This window comes from Atheta coriaria, unplaced genomic scaffold (assembly GCF_025399875.1).
Source record: "Atheta coriaria isolate IRGN ID8LTWV9N9 unplaced genomic scaffold, Caltech_Dcor_3.1 hic_scaffold_10_pilon, whole genome shotgun sequence".
NCBI classification, from domain to species: domain Eukaryota; kingdom Metazoa; phylum Arthropoda; class Insecta; order Coleoptera; family Staphylinidae; genus Dalotia; species Dalotia coriaria.
Genome location: NW_027045452.1, coordinates 1,154,617 through 1,177,904, shown reverse-complemented (window position 1 = coordinate 1,177,904; position 23,288 = coordinate 1,154,617). Strand labels below are relative to the sequence as shown.

The 23,288-nt window shown below is 37.0% G+C and overlaps 7 protein-coding genes across 8 annotated transcripts; 3 read left to right on the top strand and 4 right to left on the bottom strand.

Annotated features, from left to right (window-relative positions):
* The first annotated feature begins 144 nt into the window (after nt 1-144).
* LOC135801322 (trans-Golgi network integral membrane protein 1-like) lies at nt 145-2,251 on the top strand. Its single transcript, XM_065314755.1, is given in 3 exon segments — nt 145-1,198; nt 1,200-1,739; nt 1,805-2,251. Coding segments are annotated over 3 exon segments (1,479 nt in total). The 5' UTR covers nt 145-406; the 3' UTR covers nt 1,952-2,251.
* LOC135801319 (trypsin-1-like) lies at nt 2,232-3,593 on the bottom strand. The gene is made up of 7 exons (XM_065314752.1): nt 3,454-3,593; nt 3,363-3,393; nt 3,131-3,302; nt 2,866-3,071; nt 2,608-2,804; nt 2,487-2,544; nt 2,232-2,424 (listed from the first exon to the last, which is right to left on the bottom strand). The coding sequence occupies exons 1-7, from the start codon at nt 3,499-3,501 to the stop codon at nt 2,294-2,296; spliced, it is 843 nt and encodes a 280-aa protein (XP_065170824.1). The 5' UTR covers nt 3,502-3,593; the 3' UTR covers nt 2,232-2,293.
* Nucleotides 3,594-5,161: 1,568 nt separating this feature from the next.
* LOC135800896 (coagulation factor XI-like) lies at nt 5,162-8,521 on the bottom strand. The gene is made up of 6 exons (XM_065314229.1): nt 8,067-8,521; nt 7,807-8,006; nt 7,516-7,748; nt 7,397-7,457; nt 5,403-5,597; nt 5,162-5,338 (listed from the first exon to the last, which is right to left on the bottom strand). The coding sequence occupies exons 1-6, from the start codon at nt 8,378-8,380 to the stop codon at nt 5,265-5,267; spliced, it is 1,077 nt and encodes a 358-aa protein (XP_065170301.1). The 5' UTR covers nt 8,381-8,521; the 3' UTR covers nt 5,162-5,264.
* On the top strand, nt 5,612-7,494 carry LOC135800893 (potassium/sodium hyperpolarization-activated cyclic nucleotide-gated channel 4-like). The gene has a single exon (XM_065314227.1). The coding sequence runs from the start codon at nt 5,692-5,694 to the stop codon at nt 7,381-7,383; it is 1,692 nt and encodes a 563-aa protein (XP_065170299.1). The 5' UTR covers nt 5,612-5,691; the 3' UTR covers nt 7,384-7,494.
* A 94-nt stretch (nt 8,522-8,615) lies between the features above and the next one.
* Nucleotides 8,616-10,166, bottom strand: LOC135800894 (serine protease 30-like). The gene is made up of 5 exons (XM_065314228.1): nt 9,729-10,166; nt 9,475-9,671; nt 9,187-9,416; nt 8,853-9,129; nt 8,616-8,786 (listed from the first exon to the last, which is right to left on the bottom strand). Exons 1-5 carry the CDS (start codon nt 10,007-10,009, stop codon nt 8,650-8,652), a joined length of 1,122 nt encoding a protein of 373 aa, XP_065170300.1. The 5' UTR covers nt 10,010-10,166; the 3' UTR covers nt 8,616-8,649.
* A 2,847-nt stretch (nt 10,167-13,013) lies between these two features.
* Nucleotides 13,014-14,679, top strand: LOC135800349 (uncharacterized). Of its 2 annotated transcripts, none has more exons than XR_010550139.1 (7): nt 13,014-13,227; nt 13,288-13,598; nt 13,674-13,921; nt 13,979-14,078; nt 14,170-14,225; nt 14,284-14,439; nt 14,495-14,679. XR_010550139.1 is itself a non-coding variant. In XM_065313562.1 (7 exons), the coding sequence occupies exons 1-7, from the start codon at nt 13,068-13,070 to the stop codon at nt 14,555-14,557; spliced, it is 1,128 nt and encodes a 375-aa protein (XP_065169634.1). In that variant the 5' UTR covers nt 13,014-13,067; the 3' UTR covers nt 14,558-14,679. The 2 variants fall into 2 exon arrangements, 1 of the variants encoding a protein (XP_065169634.1); XM_065313562.1 differs by having other exon boundaries at nt 14,136-14,225.
* A 175-nt stretch (nt 14,680-14,854) lies between these two features.
* c12.2 (von Willebrand factor A domain-containing protein c12.2) lies at nt 14,855-23,195 on the bottom strand. The gene is given in 13 exon segments (XM_065313561.1): nt 14,855-15,149; nt 15,222-15,460; nt 15,515-15,704; nt 15,769-17,383; nt 17,386-17,584; nt 17,652-17,931; nt 18,035-18,564; nt 18,624-18,782; nt 22,023-22,098; nt 22,155-22,243; nt 22,304-22,471; nt 22,590-22,831; nt 22,889-23,195. Coding segments are annotated over 13 exon segments (4,071 nt in total). The 5' UTR covers nt 23,058-23,195; the 3' UTR covers nt 14,855-15,034.
* Between the last annotated feature and the right edge of the window lie 93 nt (nt 23,196-23,288).

Here is a 23,288-nt window from a genome sequence, read left to right as displayed (position 1 = left end):
CAAAGTGACTAAAGAGTCCTATTACTAAAATCAAGTAAAAAATTACATCTTTATCACAGCAGTTATTAAATTTAACGTAATTAACGCTTAAACTTTCGATATTTATTGCTAGTTTTAAATCTAGAAAGCCTCGGCTGCCACGGATAAATGCTGCAATGGCATTGGTCAAATACGTTTTGTCATCATAACGCAGTGAATAAAAAAAAAGCGCATACTCTTTTATATCAAATTTTATCTACATCACGCTAGATCGGCTGAGACTTTTGTTATCCACGTAGATTTTAAGCCTTTCAAGATACTACGTAAAATATCACCAATGTAGGACCAGAGCACGTAATACTAAACTACCGATACCTAACCTAGTTGCGAATCGAAGTTCTACATTTTGCGAAACGAAAACTACAAAATGTATCCGAGAAACTGCTTAGTTGTATCCTGCCTGCTCTTGTTGCTGATCACGTTTGTGCAAAACGCGCCAGCCAGTCAAACGAGTGTGCTTGATAAGCTGATTGAACTCACTCAGAACAAGTGCACTTATTTACAAAACACAACACTTCTTCAAGTAAACACTCCAACGTTTCTTCAAAAATGTGGCAGCTATGATGAAGCCCTCAATGCAAACTTAACCCAGTGGCACAACATTGAAAAATTGCATTGTTTGCTGTACTATGATACCTTTGAGCAGCTGTGTTTGATTGAAAATGGTGAGTTTGTGACCAAGTTAATCAGTCCGGCAGCTATTAAACTGGCTGACAATGCATCTGTGGAAAATGTATGCAAAGATCTACGCGCTTTTTACACCATATATAATTTAAGTAAACCTGCAAGTATAATGTTAAATAACCATATTTGTGAACGGATTTGTATAGATTTGAATTCTGATGATCATTCGGTGAAAGCATGCAGTTACTCTGCATTGATGGCATTTGCCAAGTTACAGGTGAATAACATGACAAAAAATGTTCATAAACCAGCTGACACAGCAGCAATTCATCCAGTGGTTGTACCTAAACCTTCTAATACAGTCACAGATGCACCAAAACTTGTCCCCAATAAGAATATAGAGAAGAATACAAAGAACTCTCAAGAGGTGCAAGTTGCTGCAGTTAATAAAGCTCCACAGTCAAATGTTCAACAACTCAAAGTTGAACAGAAGATTCAATCAAATTCTGACAGCTCCATCAAACAGACGAAAACAGATGAATCTGCAAACAAATTGCCTCCTTCAGCTTCAGCATCAGGCTCTCAATCAGCGCCAGCTGTGGAATCCTGTAAAACCAAGCGCTGCACCGAAACCCACTGAGAATATAATGGATACCGCGGATAAAACGCCGCCGGGTAAAGTTACGAAGGCAACTCAAACACAGGTTGAGCCTCAATTGCCTGAAGTTAAAGCTCCTCCACCTGTGGTTGATGAACCGGAAGTAAAACAACCAGCCGAGAGCAACGTGGTGGTTGATTCCAAGATAGAGCCCATTAAACCCGTTGAAAAAGATGATGATGTGTATGGCAATCGAGTTGAAATGGATGACGATGATCCACCGTTTTCCGTTGGTGATGAAGAACACCTTCCACCACTACCCAAAGAAAAACCGTTAAGTACTAATGAAGACGAAGATTTCAATCGTAGCGTCACTAACGATGATCTGTCAACCAATGATTCGTACTTCTTTTCGTATTTCATGATGTTTTGCATTTTGTTTGTGATGGGCTATGTTGGGTATCACAACAAACAAAAGGTATGCATTTTTTTTTAAATTAGAAATTAAAAAATTGCGATTTTATAATATTCTGGTTTCTGTAGGTCCTAGCTTTAGTCCTGGAAGGAAGACGCGGAAGAAGGCAGCCACGTCGTCGCCCGAACTCGGCCAACTATCACAAGCTGGATAGTAATCTCGAAGAGGCGGTGACTTCGTCGTGCGACAAGACGACGTCGAACGTGATTTACTAGTATAATTGATGTACTTGTATATATATTATGTGGTAATGTTCATTCCTGGTACCCGGCGCAATATGAATTCATTGAGGAGCGAAATGCATTTAAAGCATTCAAAATTGATTTGATTGTGTGATATATATTTTCGGTTCATTTTTCGAAAGACGGACAAAACACTACTTAATTTATCTTTTCATATATATTAATGTCATGATTCATTTTTTCTTCATAACCTCAATGTTATCGTTAGAAGTATGTTTCTTTTTTAATTTGATGGCGAAATTTGAAAATATAATATGATTTAAGACTTCTTTATTTCTGAGTGCGTTCTCAACAGTGTTTATTGTGAGACAATACTTAGTTGCGCTGGGCGAGGCAATAATGGCCATCTCTGCTGTGACGCTCGATCCACGGCAAATAGTGGGTAACTCTTACATATACGCTGGGTGTATTTTTAGGAGCACATCCCTCGCCCCAAGAAACAATACCTGTTACACGTTGTGGTTGATTATTCAGTACAAAATTAAACTATCCGTATGCGATTACTCACCAGCCAGTTCATACTTGAACGGTGAGGACTCGTAGACCAATGGAGAACCACTGTCTCCCTAAGAAATCAAACATTGTGAATCATTATTATTGTTTAGTGTTTATAATCAATTGTTAAATACTTGACAGGTATCTGTAGCATGTCCGTATGCGCACAGATTCTCCAAAACTCTGAATTTGGATCCAATACGATTCGCATTTTTACAGTCGCTCTGTGACAGGATGCGTACAGAGTTGTGTAGGAGGTACCTAGACATCTGCTTCTTCTCTGTTATACCCCAACCGGCAATCACCACTTTTGCTCTGGTATAGTCGGATGCTATAATATAACGTAATTTTTAATTTATAATGTATACTTTTGTTGTAGTTTTTATGATTACCCGGATTCGGCAGACAAATTGGGTTGATATTATTGTTCAGATGCAATGTTTTACTCAATTTGATTATACCTATATCGTTATCGTCATAGGCTGCATAACGTGTGTAATTTTCATGCAATTTCAACGCTTCAACATCTACGGTTATACCGTCTTCAACTTCAGAATCGTGTCCACCAACAACGATTTGCATGTACTGTGGTTGCATGCTAAAGTAAACCATGTTTATACAAGTATGCTGAACAAGTGTTTCTCACACAATACTTACTCGTACAAACAGTGCCCAGCAGTGATCACATAACGGTCGTTCAAGATGGCGCCGCCACAAAATACGCGTCCCATGTATTTCAAATACACCATCCACGGATACTGATGGGGATAGGTTACGATACCATTGATAATTCGTGTATCTATCTCCTCCTCATTTCCAATTCCACATTCTATAATAACAATATAATTGAGTAAACTTGTCTGTAGATGACTTTAAGTGAGCATTTTACCGCAATCTCGTCGAATTGCGCAAATGGCGCCCTAAAACAACAAATCGCAGCATTATTATTGTCCCGTATGTTCTAACTTGACTTCACATACCTGAAAAAGGGCAGCGCAATAAATTAGTACTGCCACATTGAACTGCATTTTTGGGAGTGATCGGAAATATTCCCCACAATGTCTTATCTACATGAGTTGACGGTATGCAGTCGCACAATACGAGATTAAATTTTTATGGCACACGGAAAATTGATTAGTAGAAGCTGCTTTATATAGCGTAATTCGTGCCTGACGACAATAATTCGCTGTTGTAGGACTACACTGCGTGGGTGCCTCTTGTGCGATAATTATTTCGGGTTTATTTCGTAATTGTTGGCGAATCGGATAAAAAATTGAATAATATAACCCATTTTATATATAAATTTGCAGTTCTGCCGTGAATTCCTCAAAAGTCATTAATTTTTATCATGTAATTTGCTTTGTAACAAAATAATTTATTTATGTTCATTTTATGTGAATTTTACTACCCAATTTAAATACTATTTGCAAAACTGATTTATTTGATACTAATTTGTACAATTCTTGCACGTGTCATTTAAATAACTCAAAGAATCTGAATGTTGATGCGTTTGAATAATAACGATCACATATGAAATCGTCATGTTCACAAATGTGAAAATCAAGGCATGATTAACATCAAAGAATCCCATGGCTGAAAACCTAGGACATCTTTCATTAGCCTGTTTCCACAGTGCCTCCAGCTTTCTCTTTGCCATGAAATCCTTCGGATGACAAGCTAGCATTAAATTATTAGCGATACACATTGTTGTTTTGCCTTCGTTACTAAATTTTTCGCAAATATTCGCTGTAATAAATACTTGCCCCTAAAATTAGAAAATTGCTATCAAGACAAGTTTGATTCAAAAATCAAAAACATTTAAGCACTTACTAATACCGCGAAAGTCATTGCACATATAAGCCAAACAGTTTGATCTTCAAGATTGTAACTCCTTAAATAATGACTCAGGTACATTTCCATAATGACAAGCGCATAATACGTCTCGAAAATTTTGACCAAAAAAATCGCGCGTCCATAAAGAGCATTGTAAACGTCCACCCAATTCATGATTAAATTGTGATGTATAGTCAACTGATCCATTAACCCATGCGCATTCGTCGAACAACCACCCACAACATTGATTCGTTTCAATTTAGTGTTGAGTCCTTGAAGTTGACACCTCATACGGTTACAAAATAAGTTGCGCCATATCATCATCGACTGCATGTAATACAATAGACTTAACTCCGCCACACGTTGAATTGCGAATATTATGGATACTTTTACGACAAAAAAGAGACCCATTCCCATGATACCACCAGCAAAAAATAAATTCCAGATCAGACTGAAATATTTCAATCGCCAATCTTTGTTTTTCTGATCATAGTTTAATTTCTCCAAGTTATAAAATAATTTGGTTAATTTGTCAACCTTGACTTGTGTGTTGGTCGATGTATGATCAAGTATCATTAAGTACAGTAAGATCTCTCCAATTATGATATAAAGAGAAGAGTCGTCCGAATAAAAATAATTTCCAGCTTGTTTAGCAGATTCAAACGATATGAACAGTGTTATTAGGAAAAACAATTTCAAGCGGCTGTATTCGAACGATTCTGTTTTTTGATTGTATTTGGGGAATATAAGCAGATAGTAAAGCCATTGCTTAAAATAGTACCAACTCTTCGAGGAGCTCATTTTTACTAAAACGCCATAGCTTGCAGCTTGCCATACGAAATAAAACAATCAATATTATCTTAATTAGTATCAATTTATTTTAATGTGTTTATATCATCATCATTATCTTAATTATATTTACAACAATCGATATGAAACAAAACAAATAAATTTTAGTTTATGAACCGCGTTGTTTACTCTTGAATCGAATTACAATTTCATGCGGAATTTTTGTGCTATTCATCAGCTGATCTGCAAAAATATCAATAATTTAATATTGTTTTATTTCTAAATGCAATATTAAGTAATTATTTACCGAATAAGCTGTTTATTTGATCCGCTAACGCATTAGAAGCAATATTAGCTGTAGGTTTTTCTGTTGTTGAAATTCTATCTGGTTGATAAGGTGTAATTCCACTTTTTTCAAAGATCCAATCCAAATATTTTGAAACATCTGTATAAACACCCATTGCATCTTTTTCACCGCAACCCCAACCAAAAGATGTTATACCTGGTAACATAGCAACAGACAATTTATCAATATCAAAACAATTCATTAATTAATCAATTTCTATAAGTAAAAACAAACAACAAAAATTTCTTCAATGAATCGCCGTTATAAAAGTGCTGGTGACCACCCGTGTAAAATAGCAGCCCCTGTGGATGACCCAAATGATTGCTGGCCATGTCTGACCCCACGTGCGAATATTGTTCAACGCATCATCCGGTCCCTGCAAATATACACCCTGCCAAGCTACATACACCCGCAGACCAAGTACGTTTACCGATCTATCTCTTCATTCCGTGCGGTGAAGACGCGTATGATCTATCAATGCAGCCCCTTCGTCTTGCATCCCTACGGTATGCTGGCTATGATACGATTATTGTCAATGTTTTTCTTCATGTTGATATATTTCATCATGCATACATTCCGACTGTATTATATGCCTCCCTACGTGGTGACGATTGATATCTTCTTGAAAATAATCATGGGATTCTTCATTGTAACCCAATTCCTCATCGGGTATGTAGAGACGAAAAACGAGCAAGTGACAATTACACTTTGCCTGAAAAAGATCGCCGTATGGAATGTCAAGCGATATTTGTTTCTGGACGTCTTGGAATTGTGCCGAATATTATTTGTTCTTATCCCCTATCAGCCAGTGAGAATATGGTTGGAATACATCGTGTTTCACATGTTTATGATTTCGGTGATTCATCGCTTCTTCATCAGTCGACATTTTTCAGTAGGAGCGCTTCTCCACAGTTTGCTTGGCATGAGTCACATGACTTTGGATTATGTCTCTTTTCTATCATTTATTGCAATCTGTGTGCACTACTTGTCTTGTTTCCGGTACGGAATGCCGAGATTACTCATGGTATGCTGGGGTGACATGCCACCTCCAAGCAAAACTCTACTGGAAGACTATCTGACTTATACTCATCTTATCCTTATGAAGTTGTACAGAGCTGCGCCATTTTTCCAACGTGTAGAAGAAGATTACTATGAAATCATCGAGTGTATCACTTCAGTGGTGGTTTCCGTTCTTCATGTGTACGTCGTGGTATTCGTGCTTGTCGCAGCAAGGAACACCAACAAATCAAAATACAAATATAGTATTATGTGGAATAATGTGCAGGCCTTCTTCAAACATCGAAATATTAGTGGTAAACTGCGTTACAAGATCTTCACGTACTATCAGCATAAATTCCAGTTTAAATTCTTTGAAGAGGAGTTTATCATCAAGAGCTTGTCGAAGCATCTACAGTATGAATTCCAGCTACATGCATGTAGTCATCTCATGGTAAATACGCCTCTGTTGAGTGCTTTACCCAAAGTGGTTGTAGGAAGAATCGTTGCGTCGTTTAAACCGATCGTTTACCTTCCCAATGATGTAATCTTCAACTGGCACAGTACTTTTGATGGTATATACATTATATCCTATGGTACGGTTGCAATCTACACAGATCAAGGCAAGGAAGTGCAACATTTGGAAGATGGCGGTGTTATTGGTGCAACCGGATATTTTTTAGGCACTAATTTTTTCACCACTACCGCAGTTACCATCACAGAGGTTTACAAAGTGGACGCATTAGATTTAGATCGAGTTGTTAAACTTAGTCCTGAACTTGCAATACGTTTAAAAACAATTGGGAGAACTCGCACGCAGGCGGTTAAAGGTCTCTATGCGGACGGATTAAATATGCTTAGATTTGCAAGGCAGATACGTCAAGATGGCCGCCAGTTGCGTAAAGAAGTGCAGGAAGAAGATTTGTTTTATGAGAAGCAAGTTTAGAATATAAACCTACCTACAGTTGTCCATGTGTTTGTTGTTTGATCAAGTGTCATCAAAGGTCCTCCACTGTCTCCCTGCAAATAAATATTTTGTTTATGTTTTATAGTAGAATATATATGTTTTTGGTTTTACAGAACACGAATCTACACCGCCAGTTTTGTATCCCGCGCAGATAGCATTCGTGAATGCATATTCTTTTCGCAAACTTGTGTGTTTCCGAACCATCGCAATACAGGTGGCGTTGTCATACATGAGGATTCGTCCTTCTCTCATTTCGCATGGGTATGCATCCGGACCACCACCGTCAATCATGCTACCAAAGCCGATTATTTTTCCTTCAAGTTCCTGTTCTTTATCTGTTAATGCTACAAGATTAATTTACCGTAACAATTTATACTTTTATTCTAAAAAGGTAAAAGGTACGTTTTGATGGTAGGCATATAGAAGAATAATTTGATGTGTCCCCAGATATGGTCATCAAAGCAATATCGTAGTATGGTTTGTAGTCATTGTATTTCTCGTGAATATCCACTTTAATCGCCTTGTAGACTGATTGTGTCTGCTCTCGTTTGCATTGATTGTACACTCCGAGTTTTACTGTGAAAGCATCTTCTGGTTTCCGACTTGTAACAAACTGTTCGGTTGCTTGTTGAGTTTTTTGTGCTGGTTTTACTTTTACTTACCCATGGCCGCTAAATGGAGCAAAACAGTGCGCTGCAGTTAATATAACATTGGGGCCTATTAAAACTCCACCACACAGTGTTTGTTCATCATATTGAAGGGCTACAAACCACGGATATTTTAAAAAACCAACTTCATACCCTCCGAAAATTCTTCCGGTCGGTTGTCTGTTGGTATGTGAACGTAACAATGATTTGCCGCATTGTTTTTCACCAACACTCGTTCTACACCCGCATAAAATAACAATAATTATCACAAACATGACGTAAAAATATAAACAGCCATTGCTTTGATGTGCACGTCTGGACGCTATCATATTGCACACGACAATATCGGTAATAGTTTTGCATTTTGTGTCAAGTACATTGGTAATATACAAACGAACTGGAATGTTAAGGACAAACACGATTTAATAACTATTAAAAGTTTGGTTTTAAATATATGAGCAGCCTATCATAAAAATATATTTTAGAAGTAAATGTCGCGTTATAGAAAAGCGCGAAAAGTTTTAGGAAAGTTGATCGGTAATAAAAAAATTACATATCAAGCGATTATATTTATCGTATATTTTTTGTTCAATAAACTTTAATGTTTTTTTGTTTTCACTTTTCGCTTATGTTTCGGTTTTGTAATTTCGCCTCGACTTTTATTATCCGCATGCGGTTTATTTTTGAATCGAATCGTAATCTCAACCGGACGATGTGGACTATTCATGACGTGGTCTATAAAACAAACAGTAATTAAAAACGTAGCTTAAATTTTTAGCAAGTAATAAATAAAAGTCGCACCGAAAACACTAATGAATGTATTTGCAATGTCATTTGAGGTGCTGGGGTTTTGATTTTGATTGTTTTGCGGAGGTTCGTCTTTGTTATCACTAGAATTTTGATAATCCGAAGGTGTGATGCCTGATTTCAGCTCAATCCAGTCGAGAAATCGCGAAACGTCTGTATAAACGCCCATTTGGTTTTTCTCACCACATCCCCAGCCAAACGCAGTGACGCCCACTGTTTGCCACGTATTTCTTAATGAATTAAACGTCATTAGAGGACCACCACTATCGCCCTATAAATATTACTTATGAATATTTTATTCTCTTTCAGGTTGGATTAGCATATTCACTTGGCATGTGTCTACCCCTCCTGATTGATATCCAGCGCAAAGTGCTTTGATGAACCGAACATATTTAATATCCGTCGTTTGTCTTTTTACCATTGCCCGGCAAGTCGCATTGTTATACAATAAAATACGGCCTTCGTGCATTTCGCATGGATACGAGTTTTCGTTACCTTCGACTGTTGTGCCAAAACCAACAATCCATCCCTCTAATTCTTGTTCAATATCACTTAATACTAAAAACAGTAAATTCTACTTTAGGCAATGGAATAGCTGATTCATGGTAATATTCACTCTTTGGTGGAAGACATATTGGCATATATGGCGTTGTATCGCCAGCTAATCTTAATAAGGCAATGTCATAATATGGATCGTTATCCTTATATTTCTCATGAATCCACACCTTGGAGACTTTATAGTTTTTCTGTGTGGGTTCCTTTCTGCATTGGCGATAGATGCCTAATTTCACTTGGTAATAATTTTCTAAATTCCTACCGATCATCAGATAATTTGAAATATTGTGTTACTAATTGAATTCTGAACGATACCTTCCTCTAGCATCATTATAGCAATGCGCTGCTGTGAGTACAATACTGGGTCCTATTAGTGCACCACCACAAAACGTATCGTCATCAATTTGCAGGGCTGCGAACCAGGGATATTTGAAGTAGCCCACTTCATAGCCACCGATGATTTTGGCCTGAAGTTTGGCGGAATTCGGGCGAGTCATTATTTTACCACATTGTTGTGCACTTTGGCTTTGGATGAAAACACAACAAATGAACAAAAATCCACTGATTCCGGTTATCAATGTTCTAGTAGTAGTCATTATAATGCTTTATGTTCAGCCTTCACGAACGCTAGTAGTGCAAGTAAGTTTTTATCGGCCAGGAAGGTGAAAGGAATGTTGAAAATGGTTTTTAATACACCGCATAATCTAACTTGGAAAATTTTTGAAATACTTTTAATTTATTTATGACATTAAAATAACCTAACAAAAATACTTGATTAGTTCATCTCATATAAATATTTTACAAATTACCTAATTAGAAATCTAAAATTTAGTGCAATTAACTTAGCAAGATTAGTTAATACAATTAACCGTTAAAAAGTGTTTTTAACCTAACCTAACATAATATCTAACACCAGAAAAACATGAAATTAGAAATACTCGGTATCTCATTCACTAATTTACCAATCTTGAATGTTGAATGAATTTTGCAACTCTATGATATTTCTAAAATTAGAATAGCCCAGTCATTTGGTAGTTTTGCCTGGAAAATAGTGCGGGATAGTTGAAAATTGGTATTCATATAGATTTCGAGGTGCTCTTTACGAATTTCAACTTTGCCACCTCGTATCTTGTTTGCTCGAGCCACCATCTTGGAAAAATGGTGTCAAAAAACAGTTTTTTGACCATATCTCCTTTCCGACTCATTTTACGATAAACATATCTATATTAAACTAGAGAAAATTTCCTATAATTTATGTAAGTACCTTTTTCTTGTAAAATTAATAGTTTTAGCGTACGGGCGCCACAAAGTCTACTTCAACATTAATTTTTGCCAAAAACTCATTTCCACACCACCATGAGGTAGAGTACGTGGCGCGTTTGTTTTTTTATCGGGGTATTCCCAGTAGGCCTAATCCACACGCACTATTCCAAAATTTAATGGATTGTCTTCCGATACGCTCTTCGCGATAGACCAAGTGTTCTGCGTTTATTGTCTTCAGGACCGATCGAAATATCACAGGTAAAAATTTCTTCCATATTATCCGCGATGGGATTATCATTTTCAATGCTATCTTGGTTCTCGAGTTCATCGTACGTGTGCTCAAAAACGGTAATCGTTCCTCCCTCTTCATCGCTATCTTGTGATTTATTTTTGAATGCTGATTTTGTGAAGCTGAAGATGTTTGAAGACATATTTTGCATAGTTTTCATATCACTGTAACTGTATAATTTAAGAAGGAAGCCAGCCTTTGGGTTTTTAAATACCTGGATAACTTCGTTTAAATCTGGATTTTTGCGGAGTACATTAATATATTTTAATTTTCCTTGATGAAAGAGTGCAGATGTTGTATCACAGCCACTAAAAGCGTGTAAGAATAATATGTGATCTGCCGCTGTTTGATCGATGATGCTTTTGGTTGAATAGATCTGTTGCAAAATTTTTCCTTTTTCTGGTTTTAGCAAATATATGTTTGAACACATTGATAGCGCCGTTAAAAGAATAAGAAGATCTACTTCTTCGGCGATAACATGCACGAATTGTGATACTGTGCATTGGCTGCGACCAAATCATAAACACGCTCGAGATATTCAACAATCGCTCTACCCCAATCATCATTACGTGCTCTAGGACGTTCTGAAATAGTGTTTTTCATCGATAATTTATGTACGCTATACACAATATTTCGATCACTCAAATGCGTCGTTTTTATTTCGCTATAAATTCTGCTGTTATTTCAGCAGCGTACAAAAAACAATGATCCTTAAATTAGAATGTTAGGCACGTGGATCGCAGTTGTGGTTGAAAAGTCGTGACAACACTTCCTTTTTTAAACGCAATGATTAGTTTCTCATTATTATATCGTTTCCGACATATCTCGTGAACAACTACCGATCTCAACCCCTCTAAAAGTTTACCCTTATTATCCTTTCTTTTAATGCTTGACTTACGAAAGGTCTCAAATCCTTTTTCTTTCACTTCAATCACTTCACTATCTTGCAATGGAGTTTTACAAATAAAACAATTTACGTTATCAACCATGGCTTCAAAACTGCTAACAACACGACTATTCAGAACAATAAATATCAAATAATGACTCAATGAAGAACTAATAAAACAAAAGTAAACTCGGCCGGCGAAACTTTCAAACAAGCGAGGGGGAGCAGGAGCACCCTCAAATCATAGCAAGCAAAAATAGCAGTCATGATGACCTGGAAATGAGTTTTTGACAAAAACGAATGTTGAAGTAGACTTTGTGGCGCCCGTACGCTAAAACTATTAATTTTACAAGAAAAAGGTACTTACATAAATTATAGGAAATTTTCTCTAGTTTAATTTATTATATAGATATGTTTATCGTAAAATGAGTCGGAAGGGAAATATGGTCAAAAAACTGTTTTTTGACACCATTTTTCCAAGATGGTGGCTCGAGCGAACAAGATACAAGGTGGCAAAGTTGAAATTCATAAAGAGCACCTCGAAATCTATATAAATACTAATTTTCAACAATCCCGCACTATTTTCCAAGCAAACACGTTTTCAGCACCAAATGACTGTACTAGTACTAAAGTTGGAATTTTAAAAACCTATTTACGAATTCTAAACAAACTATGAATTTTGAATAATATCTTTTAATAAAAATATTTTAACATGCTTTCACCATTGGGTTGAAAAAATAATATTGGTTCTAAAATTACATAAACCGATTTTGTTGGATATCTTTTAAATTTTCTGTCTGAAGACAATTATGCATTAAAATAATAACACTATATAATGATGTCATTTGATAATAAACAATAAAACCTTGTGTTTCCTTATTATGTTTTCTGTAGTAAGTTGCCCAAATTATGCAGTATTGTAAAATATAAATCGAAGTGAAAAGAAAGTTATTCTTTAGCGATAAAATCATTCCAAGTACAGTAAATATCAAAAATAATTATGACTAATACTTAATGTAAAGTTGATGATGATAGATACTTATCAATCTTCAAAAATGACCTCCAGTTCACCTATAATGTACGATATGATTAAATAAATAAACCTATATTATTTTTTTTTATTACCAATAAAATAGTACGGCTCACTCTTCAACGAGTAGGTGGTTGAACAAGTCATATCAATTAAACTTATTGCCAATCCAAATTCCTGCCAAAAATGACGCCTACTAGAGCAGATTTTCTGAGCTATTACGTCGCTGACAAGTATTTTTGGCTCACCGAAAATAATTACAAGACAACTTTATTGAGTTGGGCCTACATCTTAATCTCTCTGATCACCACATTTGCCAATTTGAATTACTTGCATACAGCTTATTGTAAAACAACATTAAACCAAAATCAAATTAAAAGAGCCAAATTAATTAAAACTGTTTAAGATGTGGAAGCTCAGTTTGCAGATATTGTCTTAAATTTATCGTGGCTTGGTACAACACTAATTGGAACAATAATAATGCTTCATTTCAAATTTGCTGTTCAGACTGGGAACTATGTCTGGTATTTAATGGAAACACAATTATTCGTGGATTTGCAAAGTGACTTGCAGCATATGGTTAACATTTCCAATTCGGTTTTTAAGTCAGGTCTAAAATTGGGTTTTTTGGGATTTGTTAGTGCATTTATTGCAAGAGAACAAGAAAGTTGTGATGAAAATTCTCGGAAAAACGTTTGCGGACTTATATATCCAAGTGTAATATTATATTGTGCTACACCGTACTAAATATTGTTTAATGTTAAGTGGCAACTAACAAAATTATATTTTTAGAATCTGTTTATTGATTTGAGTCAACGGCCTTATCGAGAGGTTTACCACATTTTTGTTTGGATCACATATTGGTATTTATTTGCAGCTACAATTACTTGTTGTAGTTTTTTACATACTTTAATGTTACTGACCGAAGTTTGTGTGAAAAAATTCAAATTAATTTTAAAGGAAAGTCAAGACATACAAAATAAAGAAATGCGATTGAATAAATTAATAGAAGCATACAAATTACAACAGAATATAAAAATGTGTGTATGCCACAGACTGATTGGAGTTAGTATATTTTACAATGTATTATATTTTAGAGGATGGGATAAAGTTACTGATCTTTTTAAATGGCCATTATTATTACAATATTTGACAAGTGGCGTGACGGTTGCTTTAATTCTTACCGCAGAAATAAATGTAATTAACGCAAAATTTAGTCATAGTTAAGTAAATACAAGACAGCATTATTTTTAGCATTATAATCTACCATTGGTTCCGGTTTTCTTAGTTCATATTATTGGGACAGTTACGTGTGGCTTTTTTGCAACGGAAATGGAACAATATGTAATCAGTGTATTAAACAATCAACTCCAAAGAATAGCTAATGTTTAGTTCTTTGTAGAGTGAAGAATTTAGGCATGCTACGTTTTATGCTATACCTTGGGATGGGGATGTGGAGAGCGCCAAGTTTCTTATCTTTATGAACATGAATTTACATAACGTATTCACCCTTCCTCTTGTTAACTTTGCAGTTCATTCAAATGAACAAGTTTTATTGGTAAGAATATATGATAACATTTGTTGGACAATACTAATTACTTTAATTTTTATAGACTTTCAAAATGACGTATACAATTGTAATGTGTCTTATAAATTTGACTCAGAAAGAAGCGTAGATTATAAATTTAAGTAAGATAAGTTATTTCCTTGCAATAGCATATATACACAGAATTATCTTTCATCTAAAATATATTTCAATAGTTTCACTCACAAACCCACTTAATATAATTAGTGAACAGTGGTAAAATAAAAATAAAGTACACTTGCTGTTGTTTTGTTGCGTGTGATTTATTCACTAATCTTATTAATTTCCGTATTACCAATTTATCCGTAATCATTTTTATAATTAAGTAAATTGAACCACAACTCGGATTCGCATCTTACTTTCTAAACTAATGTCAAATAATGATAGGTTTTCAAGGCCATTTTCATTTATTACTTAAGTTAAATCTTGAAACGATATTCAATTTTATACAGACTATATTTATAGAACAAGATGGTTATAATTCTATTAATTTATTTATAATATAAAACTAACCGAACTAGAACAATTGAATACTTCATCCTATAAAAGTATTTTACAAATTAGCTAATTATGAATCCGAGACGCTCATCAATGACGATGCAAAGATCTGTTTCAGAATCTGAGGTAGTTTGGCCAGGTCGGTGCAAACATATCCATGACCAGCAGGTAAATTCGCCACCAAACTACAAACAATAATAATGTTATAAATATGTATATGTCTAATTATTGATTAAAATCAGTAGTTGTGAACATACCGGTCCGCTTGGTCGCCCAAACCGCCAATGAAAACAGCATACGCGTTGACCTTAGGTTGGGCAGTCAGTGCCTTTCCTAATCTTGCAGCTGGGATACCGTACCGACTTAGATTCGCGTCGGACAACACCACCAAGATATTCTCGTCACTATCTTCGTCCACCAATGAGCTAACTGCTAACTCGGTTGCTTCTAGTGTGTTATCGCCAGACCAACAGTATTGAGCATGAGCATGCATCACCTGTAAATATCATAAAACTATAAACATATTCAGGGAATCCTACAGGTAACATACGCGTATGATATCCAAACGTTCTTTATTATCCTTGGGAGGAGCTCCTTTCTTAACAAAATCAATTTTGTCGGTCTCTCCGGAATGTCCAATGATGTCGTATTGTATTTTATCGTCAAATCCTTCGAATGCTTCCATTACCAACACAACCGCTTCCAATTCCCGATCTAATCTTCCATCGTATGAATTGAATCTAACAGAAGTTAAAAACTCGCTTGTTAATAATACATCTTGTTAGAGATATAGTAAAAATTTACCTGTACATACTCCCAGAAACATCCACAACCAACCTGAAATGTTTCGGTTTCATTTGTGGTGTACCCAACTCCGGATCATTTTCTCGTCGCCGACGATAAATGTTCTTCTCTCCTAGAATCCCATCAATTAACTTGATATCATCTAGTTCGCCTGTAGTCTGATGTCGGTTCCATTGTCTTTCTTTATTCTTCGCCTGCAGAGTCTCCAAAATCATGCGCATAGACTGCACCTGTCTCTTGACTGCATTCGAAAACTGTCCGTACAAATTTGCATCATAATTAGTCATGCCAATTTCTTTCAATTTTGCTTCGAATGCTTTCTTGCCCATTTCTCGAGCTGCTCTTTGTATATGCTCAGGAACGGCAGCTTTTTCTTCGTCGGAAAGCTGATGTACCTCATGACCAGCATCCAATCGATAAGGGCCACCCTTTCCACCAAGACCTGCTGTGTCGCGACCGCCAGTACCACCCGCCCAAGTATTTCCACCTACATGAGGCTCATTCTTCTCATCAACTTTGCCGTGTTTGGGCGCGCTAGTGTCCAGCCCAGATTTACGCTCTGTTGTTACTTGAAGATACTCCTTGGCACGTTTAGCTTTAATATACTCGCTGGTAAAAACATTTTTAGAAGAAAAACCGTGTTTGTGCAGAATCTGTCCTACTGTGTCGACCAGTTCAGGACTGTAACGATCAAAGTCAAACACATTGAATACCACGTCCTCTAAGTCCGCCCCAGGGAATTTCTCCAAGTGCTTAACGATATTAACCACTTCCCTCGTAGAATACGGATAGTTAACTAGTCCTTGATCAGCAAGAGTTCTCAACTCACCGAAAACCGCAACCAGTTTTTTAACGACATCCACAGGGACAGCCGGCCCATACTGCTTCAGCATATCAATCTCTGACTGTTTGGAAGGATTATCAACCGCATGACTACTGAACAAATCACCCAACGACCCAAAAAAGTCGTTACCAAGGAATGGAAAACCAGGTCGATTCGCCAAGACAATGATTCGGAAATCCGGATGCGTTCTAATATAATTTGGTAAGGATTCTTCATTACTTCTGACAATACGTCTACCATCACTGAGTATCATCCTACCACTTTCCACTAAAGTCTTTAAAATGCAAGTTACGTGTGTAGGGGCCTTGTCAGCTTCATCTATCACAAGCACATGGCCATTTTTAATCGCCTTGACTAACGGGCTGTCTTCATGAACAAGAAGACCATCTTTAACAGTGGGCTGAATCGTTAATGTCTGCACAGTAGTGTCACGATGTAGTTGTATGTATTCTCGTGGACGGTTTAGGATTTCTAAAAACCTGTCAACTATTTTATTCTTTCCCACTCCTTGGTTACCCACCAAGAGTAAGTGATACCCAAGTTGAAAGTCTTGTAAAAGGCGTTCCATTAGATTAATGTGTTGGGGAACATCATAGAATAATACGTTGGGGACTTTAGTGTGCGCATCGGTTTTGTAAAGATTCGCCGTAGTCTGACCGATAGTAACTACATCGCCAGTAATATTCCAAGTGATTGGTTTATCCAGAGCGTCATCAGCGCGTTCAATACCAACATTAAGCATGGTCTTTTCAAGGGCGTCACGGGCCAGGAAGGCAAGAATTTAATCATAAATGTTTTCTCAACTGTGTCATACGCATCGTCAGTGGGATATTTTGCCATACGTGCGGCAATCCGCAACAATTGTCGAGTCGACAGGTGTCCAGCAAGGTTCTTCAATGTCTGATCTGGATTCTCACGAAGAACATGAGCTAGTGTGATAATTTGATGCAATGGTTTTGAAATTGGCCCGTACTAAATTAAAAAAAAAAACATTCAAACTTAAAATCTGTTTTAGTGGTGTTTGGGCAATAAAACTTACTTTGGATGTCATAATGTGCATCTCTTCCTGCATGCTCAGTGGGCGAACAGCGTGGAACACAAACAAACTGAGCACTTCCGGCGACAGCCAATTTACACCCGCATGCAGTTGCGGCGGGTCGGCGATGGCAATTATCCGAAAGTCGGGATGAATGCGCAGCACGCCCGACTCGCTGAGTTGCTGATCTGTGAGCCCGAATTGCGTCCGGAGAAGTTCCGCACGCTCGGCGCTAACGAGTCGCTTGCCGTCGTGCAATTGAATTTCCCGATCATGCACCAATCTAAAGTTTGGACCAACAATTAACGCTAGTTACAATCCCGGAAACTTTCGATTTTCATTGTTCGAAAAAGATTTCTTTCTATATAATACTATCCCTTTCTTACCTATGAAGAACCGAAAGTGTGCTAGGATGTATCCGATGCAAGCCATCTAACACCGCAATTTTACCCTCGAGAGCTGCCTCGATCAATGGCGATAATTTCCAGATAGTATCGCCATTGTCTAACGTCGTCCTTTGTTGAATTAAATCCCGCGACGTCATATCCTGATAGAGTACAATCGACTCAACTTGCCTACCGAGAACTTCAGCGATCTGGTTCACAAGAATGCTCTTTCCGCATCCGCGAGAACCGACGATGCAAAAGTCCGAAACTGCATACGTTTGAAGCATTTCTCCAAGAAGTTTATTTTGGTAATCTGTTGGAATGTAAGTTTCACCTATGCCCTCATGTTTCGGCGCCTTATTAAAGAAATCCCTCAGCTTCGCGGTAATTGATGGTGGCTCAACCGCTGTGGGTGTAACTTGAAAACTTTGCCAAAGATCCTCTAGTTGTTTCGTGCCGTCTTTCATAAAAATGTGATACGGATAAATGCGATATAGTAGATTATAAACAGATAAATCTGGATTCAATTCCTATTAAAAAAAAAATCATGAAAAAAAATCAAATAAAATTGTTCGGTTATAAAACTTACTAAAATCTTTGCAATTCTTGGCAAGTTATCAATTGGAAAATCTGGCATGCCCAAAGTACTGGCTTCCTTGCTAAGCATCCCGAATGCAACGGACAATAGTTGTTCGATTTTATCTTGCGGGGCGTTCGGTGCCAACGTCTTCAATTCCTGCAGCCACTCCTGCAAACACGCCACAAATAAAAAAATAAACGGGTGTGCAAATGTCAAGTGGATAATTCCAACCCAGGGCAAAAGTTGCTGCTTTGCGTAGGAAAAAGTAATCAATAAATATAAGCATCGTCAAGATAACATCGCACTTCTTCGTTCGCATTCCGCGCACACCGTGCAATCAGGCACAAAGTTAAATTGAATGTTACAATGATTATCACCGTCAACACGAATGCCATAATGGCTGCCAAACATGCCACCGCAACATTTACCTCACACATATTCACGAATCACAGAAACACAATCAATACAAAGCGGGTATATAATAGAATTATGTTATTTGTATGCCACACGCTGTATATATAATTTTCTCCCTTTTCGTTCCGGCTTACATTGCATAGGAAATAAAGCTAAATAAAGCAGAAAGTTCTAAAAATAAATCTGACTAAACAAAGCGGTACCTACACAAAAGTTGCAAAAAGAAGCAGAAACAAAAACTACAACATTTCAGCTTGATGACTTTTTAATATTTATGCGTCGGCGTCATTAATGAATGATTGCACTTAATTACGATGAGAGTTAGGGTGTCACAATCCCGGAAGCTTTCACACTTTCATTTCGTATACATTGGCATTTTTCCGCACTGAAACACACACACAAAAGGCAAAGTTGCGAGTCAAAGCGCTGCGAATCGATTTCCGGCTGCAACCGGCCAGAAAAAAACGTTCTTCCTGGTCGACGGTCGTCGAGACGTTAATAAATCATTCGGGGGCTACCCCTACGACACGCCGCGGCGTTATTTATGTCATCGATATTTCATGCGCCCGGCGCGAAACAGATAGCGACTGGGCGAACTATGCAAAGTTATTGCCACGACGACTGCTGAAATCGCGGGCATTACGACGAAGTAAGTAGTAAAGAGGTATGCATTTAAATGTCGTGATTTCGTGCACAATAAATTCGAGCTAAAGGGCATTTCGGTTGCACTTTTTGACAAGACATACAATTAGTGATCTAGACATTAAATCAGGACCGGGTTACAAAATACACAATTGTTTTAGAAATAATAGAAGCTTGTTCGTTTTACTAAGTTTAGATTATAAACTGTAAAAATTAAAACAATATTTTCTGGGTTTTACATTAAAAATATCAATTTTCACAGACATATTTACCATTTTCATAAAATGTCAATTTAAAAAGTAGCTGAATTGAATGATAATCCTAGTACAAAACAAATTTTTCTTTTTGGATATTAATTTTTTGAGTTATAATGATTTAACTCTTCCAAAAATTAATTTTTATACAAAATAAGACAACACTGAACTAAGCAATGAACAAAAACATGGCTAATAAAACTAGATAAATACTCGGATAGCAAGGCAAGACATGCAATAACCGGATAATGTTGGGATAAATGAACAAGTTTTATCCTGGCCGCAGTTTGTCGCCGCACTTTGTGAAAAAGAAAACGACAACCAGAAGTCAAACACGCAAGAAACTCAAATAATAAAATTGTTTTTGTGGTAGGTACATTTTAATAATACCGCAACACATAAAATTAATTTGAGGAAACAAAGGTCAAACAATTTTTTTATTTAAATTTTATTTATTGACAAAACTTGACAATACATGTGAATATTGTAAGCTTTTGAATGAGTAATTCATGAAATCGAAGATATCCGACTGCTAATGGCGCTGGCGCTGTCACAATCCGGCTTTTTAATCACATCCGGCAGGAAAATATGAAGCTGTCGTTTGATGGTATCGTGCGCAAAACCATTAGCGTTGCCCGCGGGACGCGCCCGCACAGGCGGATAACAATCCGTCTCGACGACCGAATTAATTTGCAAGCGAGGCTCAACGACGCGCCGCAACGCCGGTTCTTCGATTGTCCTTGCGTAATCGTTTGCGGAACTTGTCGCGTCTTCTGATGTCGAGGGCGATGGGGTGCGTGACTCATCGACCCTGACGTAGCGATTTTTAATTGCTGCCGCAACGTTTGGTTGATTTGCAACTAAGTTTGAAGTCATCTTGACACGCACAATGTTTGTCACATTGGAATGTTGGGGTTTCTGTATTGGTAGATTTGTATTTTTTGCCAAATCCAACCACACAAGGACACGATCTGTTAACGTAGTATCTCTCGGTGTTTCGAAGAGTTTTCTACAAGTAAAATCGGCGTTGTGTTGACGGTTGTAACGAGATTCGTAGTTTTGCTGAGTCGTGAGTCTATGCGTTTGTAGCTCGGTGTTTTCCTGTTGGAAGCTTTGAAAAGGGTCAAACACTTGGCATTTTATCACGTCTGTTGGCACCACGTCAATGGTGTAAACTCTTCGAAGTTCTCGATCGCAATATAACGAATCATCTTGTTGTTGTCTTGTGTCTCTTCTTTGATACACCAATTTAGGTGATTCAGATGCCGGAACAGATTTTCGAAAAGTCGTCAAAGGTATTCGCACAGTTGAAATTGTCAGTTCATCACATTCCTCAACATGGTCATGATCAAATTCAACATTAAAATGAATATTGGGTTGTTTAGGACTTTTTGCTGTGGATTTCGCTAACGGAGCACTCTTTGTACTAAATTTGCGGCTTTTTTTAACAGCACTCGCGTTTCGTTGCGTTTTTGGTTTTTGGTCGTGAAAAGGGTCTTGCTCATGTAGGACAGCGTGGTGATGTCCGTCCGTCCAGATGGTCTTCACAAACAACGGTTTTTTGCTCGTCTCCCAGTGCACGGTCATTGTCAAGCAAGCCAAGCAAACAATGCGGGATTCAGGCACACACGCACGGCAGCGGGAGACGATAGGTTCCGAATGGGAGCGATATTTGGAATGCGTCCCGCGATCGGCGAGACGAACGAACAGCACGCGATTTGCCGCACTCGGGGACAGGCACGACCGATACGTAAGGACATTTGCCAGGAAATGGGACCGCAAACCCGGTAATGTCTCACAAAAACGAGCCGCTGTCGGAACAACAACGCGCTGAACGAGTATGGGAACAAAACAATTCCTGCGCGACGCTAACAGAGTTGTTTTTCTTTTTTTCATGTGTATTATAAAGCGACTTCTCCATCGAGTTGTTAAGAGATTTCCGTTACCGGATCTAAACTCGCGCAAAAAATATTAAACTTAATTTTGCACATGCGTATATGTATGATGCATTAAAATGAGAAGAAATAGACTTTATTATTTATGCCATAGTTTAAATAATATTTTCAGACGCACAAATTAAATTAAAAAAAGCACTCACCTGATAGTTATTAACATTGACATCTCGGGCTTGGAATCGTGAACGCAAAGGCGGATCTAAAGGATTACCACGATATCTATAACATTATTATTATTTTTAAACATATTGCAGCACCTAATCAATGATTCATACTTTGGCACAGGTAAACCTAAAGCAATCACTCGAAAATCTTCGTTAACACGCACTAACTTCCACTTTTCCAAATCTTCCTTTGAATATTTCTGTAAAACATTGATTTTATTGTTGTGAGTTCAAATCTTAAAGAGTCAAAGAAAAATTACCTCTAATAATTTATCATATCTCTCTGCAGGTATCAACAACCTCCCATCTTCCAAATGCATCTCCCTATTTTCCAGTAAATTATTTAAAACAGGAAGAACATTTCTCTCAGCTTTTTCAATTCCTTCTAGGATTAAAACTCTTCCTTCAGTTGCTGCTCTTACTGCACTCTGCAACCCAACATACACTTAGTTGATAATAACAAAAATCATACATTACTAATATAAATTAAGTCCTAAATAAGTAAATATAATTTTAAATACTTCTTATAATAAATTACAATAGTACCTGGTCAAAATACAATGCTGTTCCCTGTTGAATCTCTCTTCGCTGCTTCAAATCAGATTCAGTTGTGTCTCTACTCAGTGCAACATATTCATGTTCTCTGTTTGTAAGCTCTAAATATTGTAAGGCAATATTCCTTCTTCTAGGACCTGGAGGACCCAACAAAAATATATCCTGCTTGAGGATATCCTTCTGCATCATCCATCGCAAATGATGCAGTGTACTTTGATTAACATTATCATTATCTACAACAATTCTTATTAAAACATATTGACAACAATTAAAATGTAGTAATAACATACAGTAGTTTTTCGGCACATATTGTGGCAGTTTTGTTTCCTTGACATCCTTGACAACATTACCAATAGCCACAGTATCTGAGGAAATGTATGCTCGAACATTGTTCAGAGCAAGCTGAGGCTTTCTTATACATCGTGTCAACACCTGAATTCGCCGAGAATTCACGTACATTTATCACAGATTTTAGATATTATGCTAACTAACGCTAAGGTTTCGAATTAATTGATTAAAGTTGGTCAAATGATATAAATTCGAATATAATGTGTGAGGTACAAAGGTTATGTTGACGTAGTAAACGTAGTATGAAAGTTATCTATGAGTTGTACAAGGTCTAATTTTATGTAATGTAAGCAGTGAAAGTTTCGAAACTGATACAAATATTAATTTGGCGTTAATAAGAAA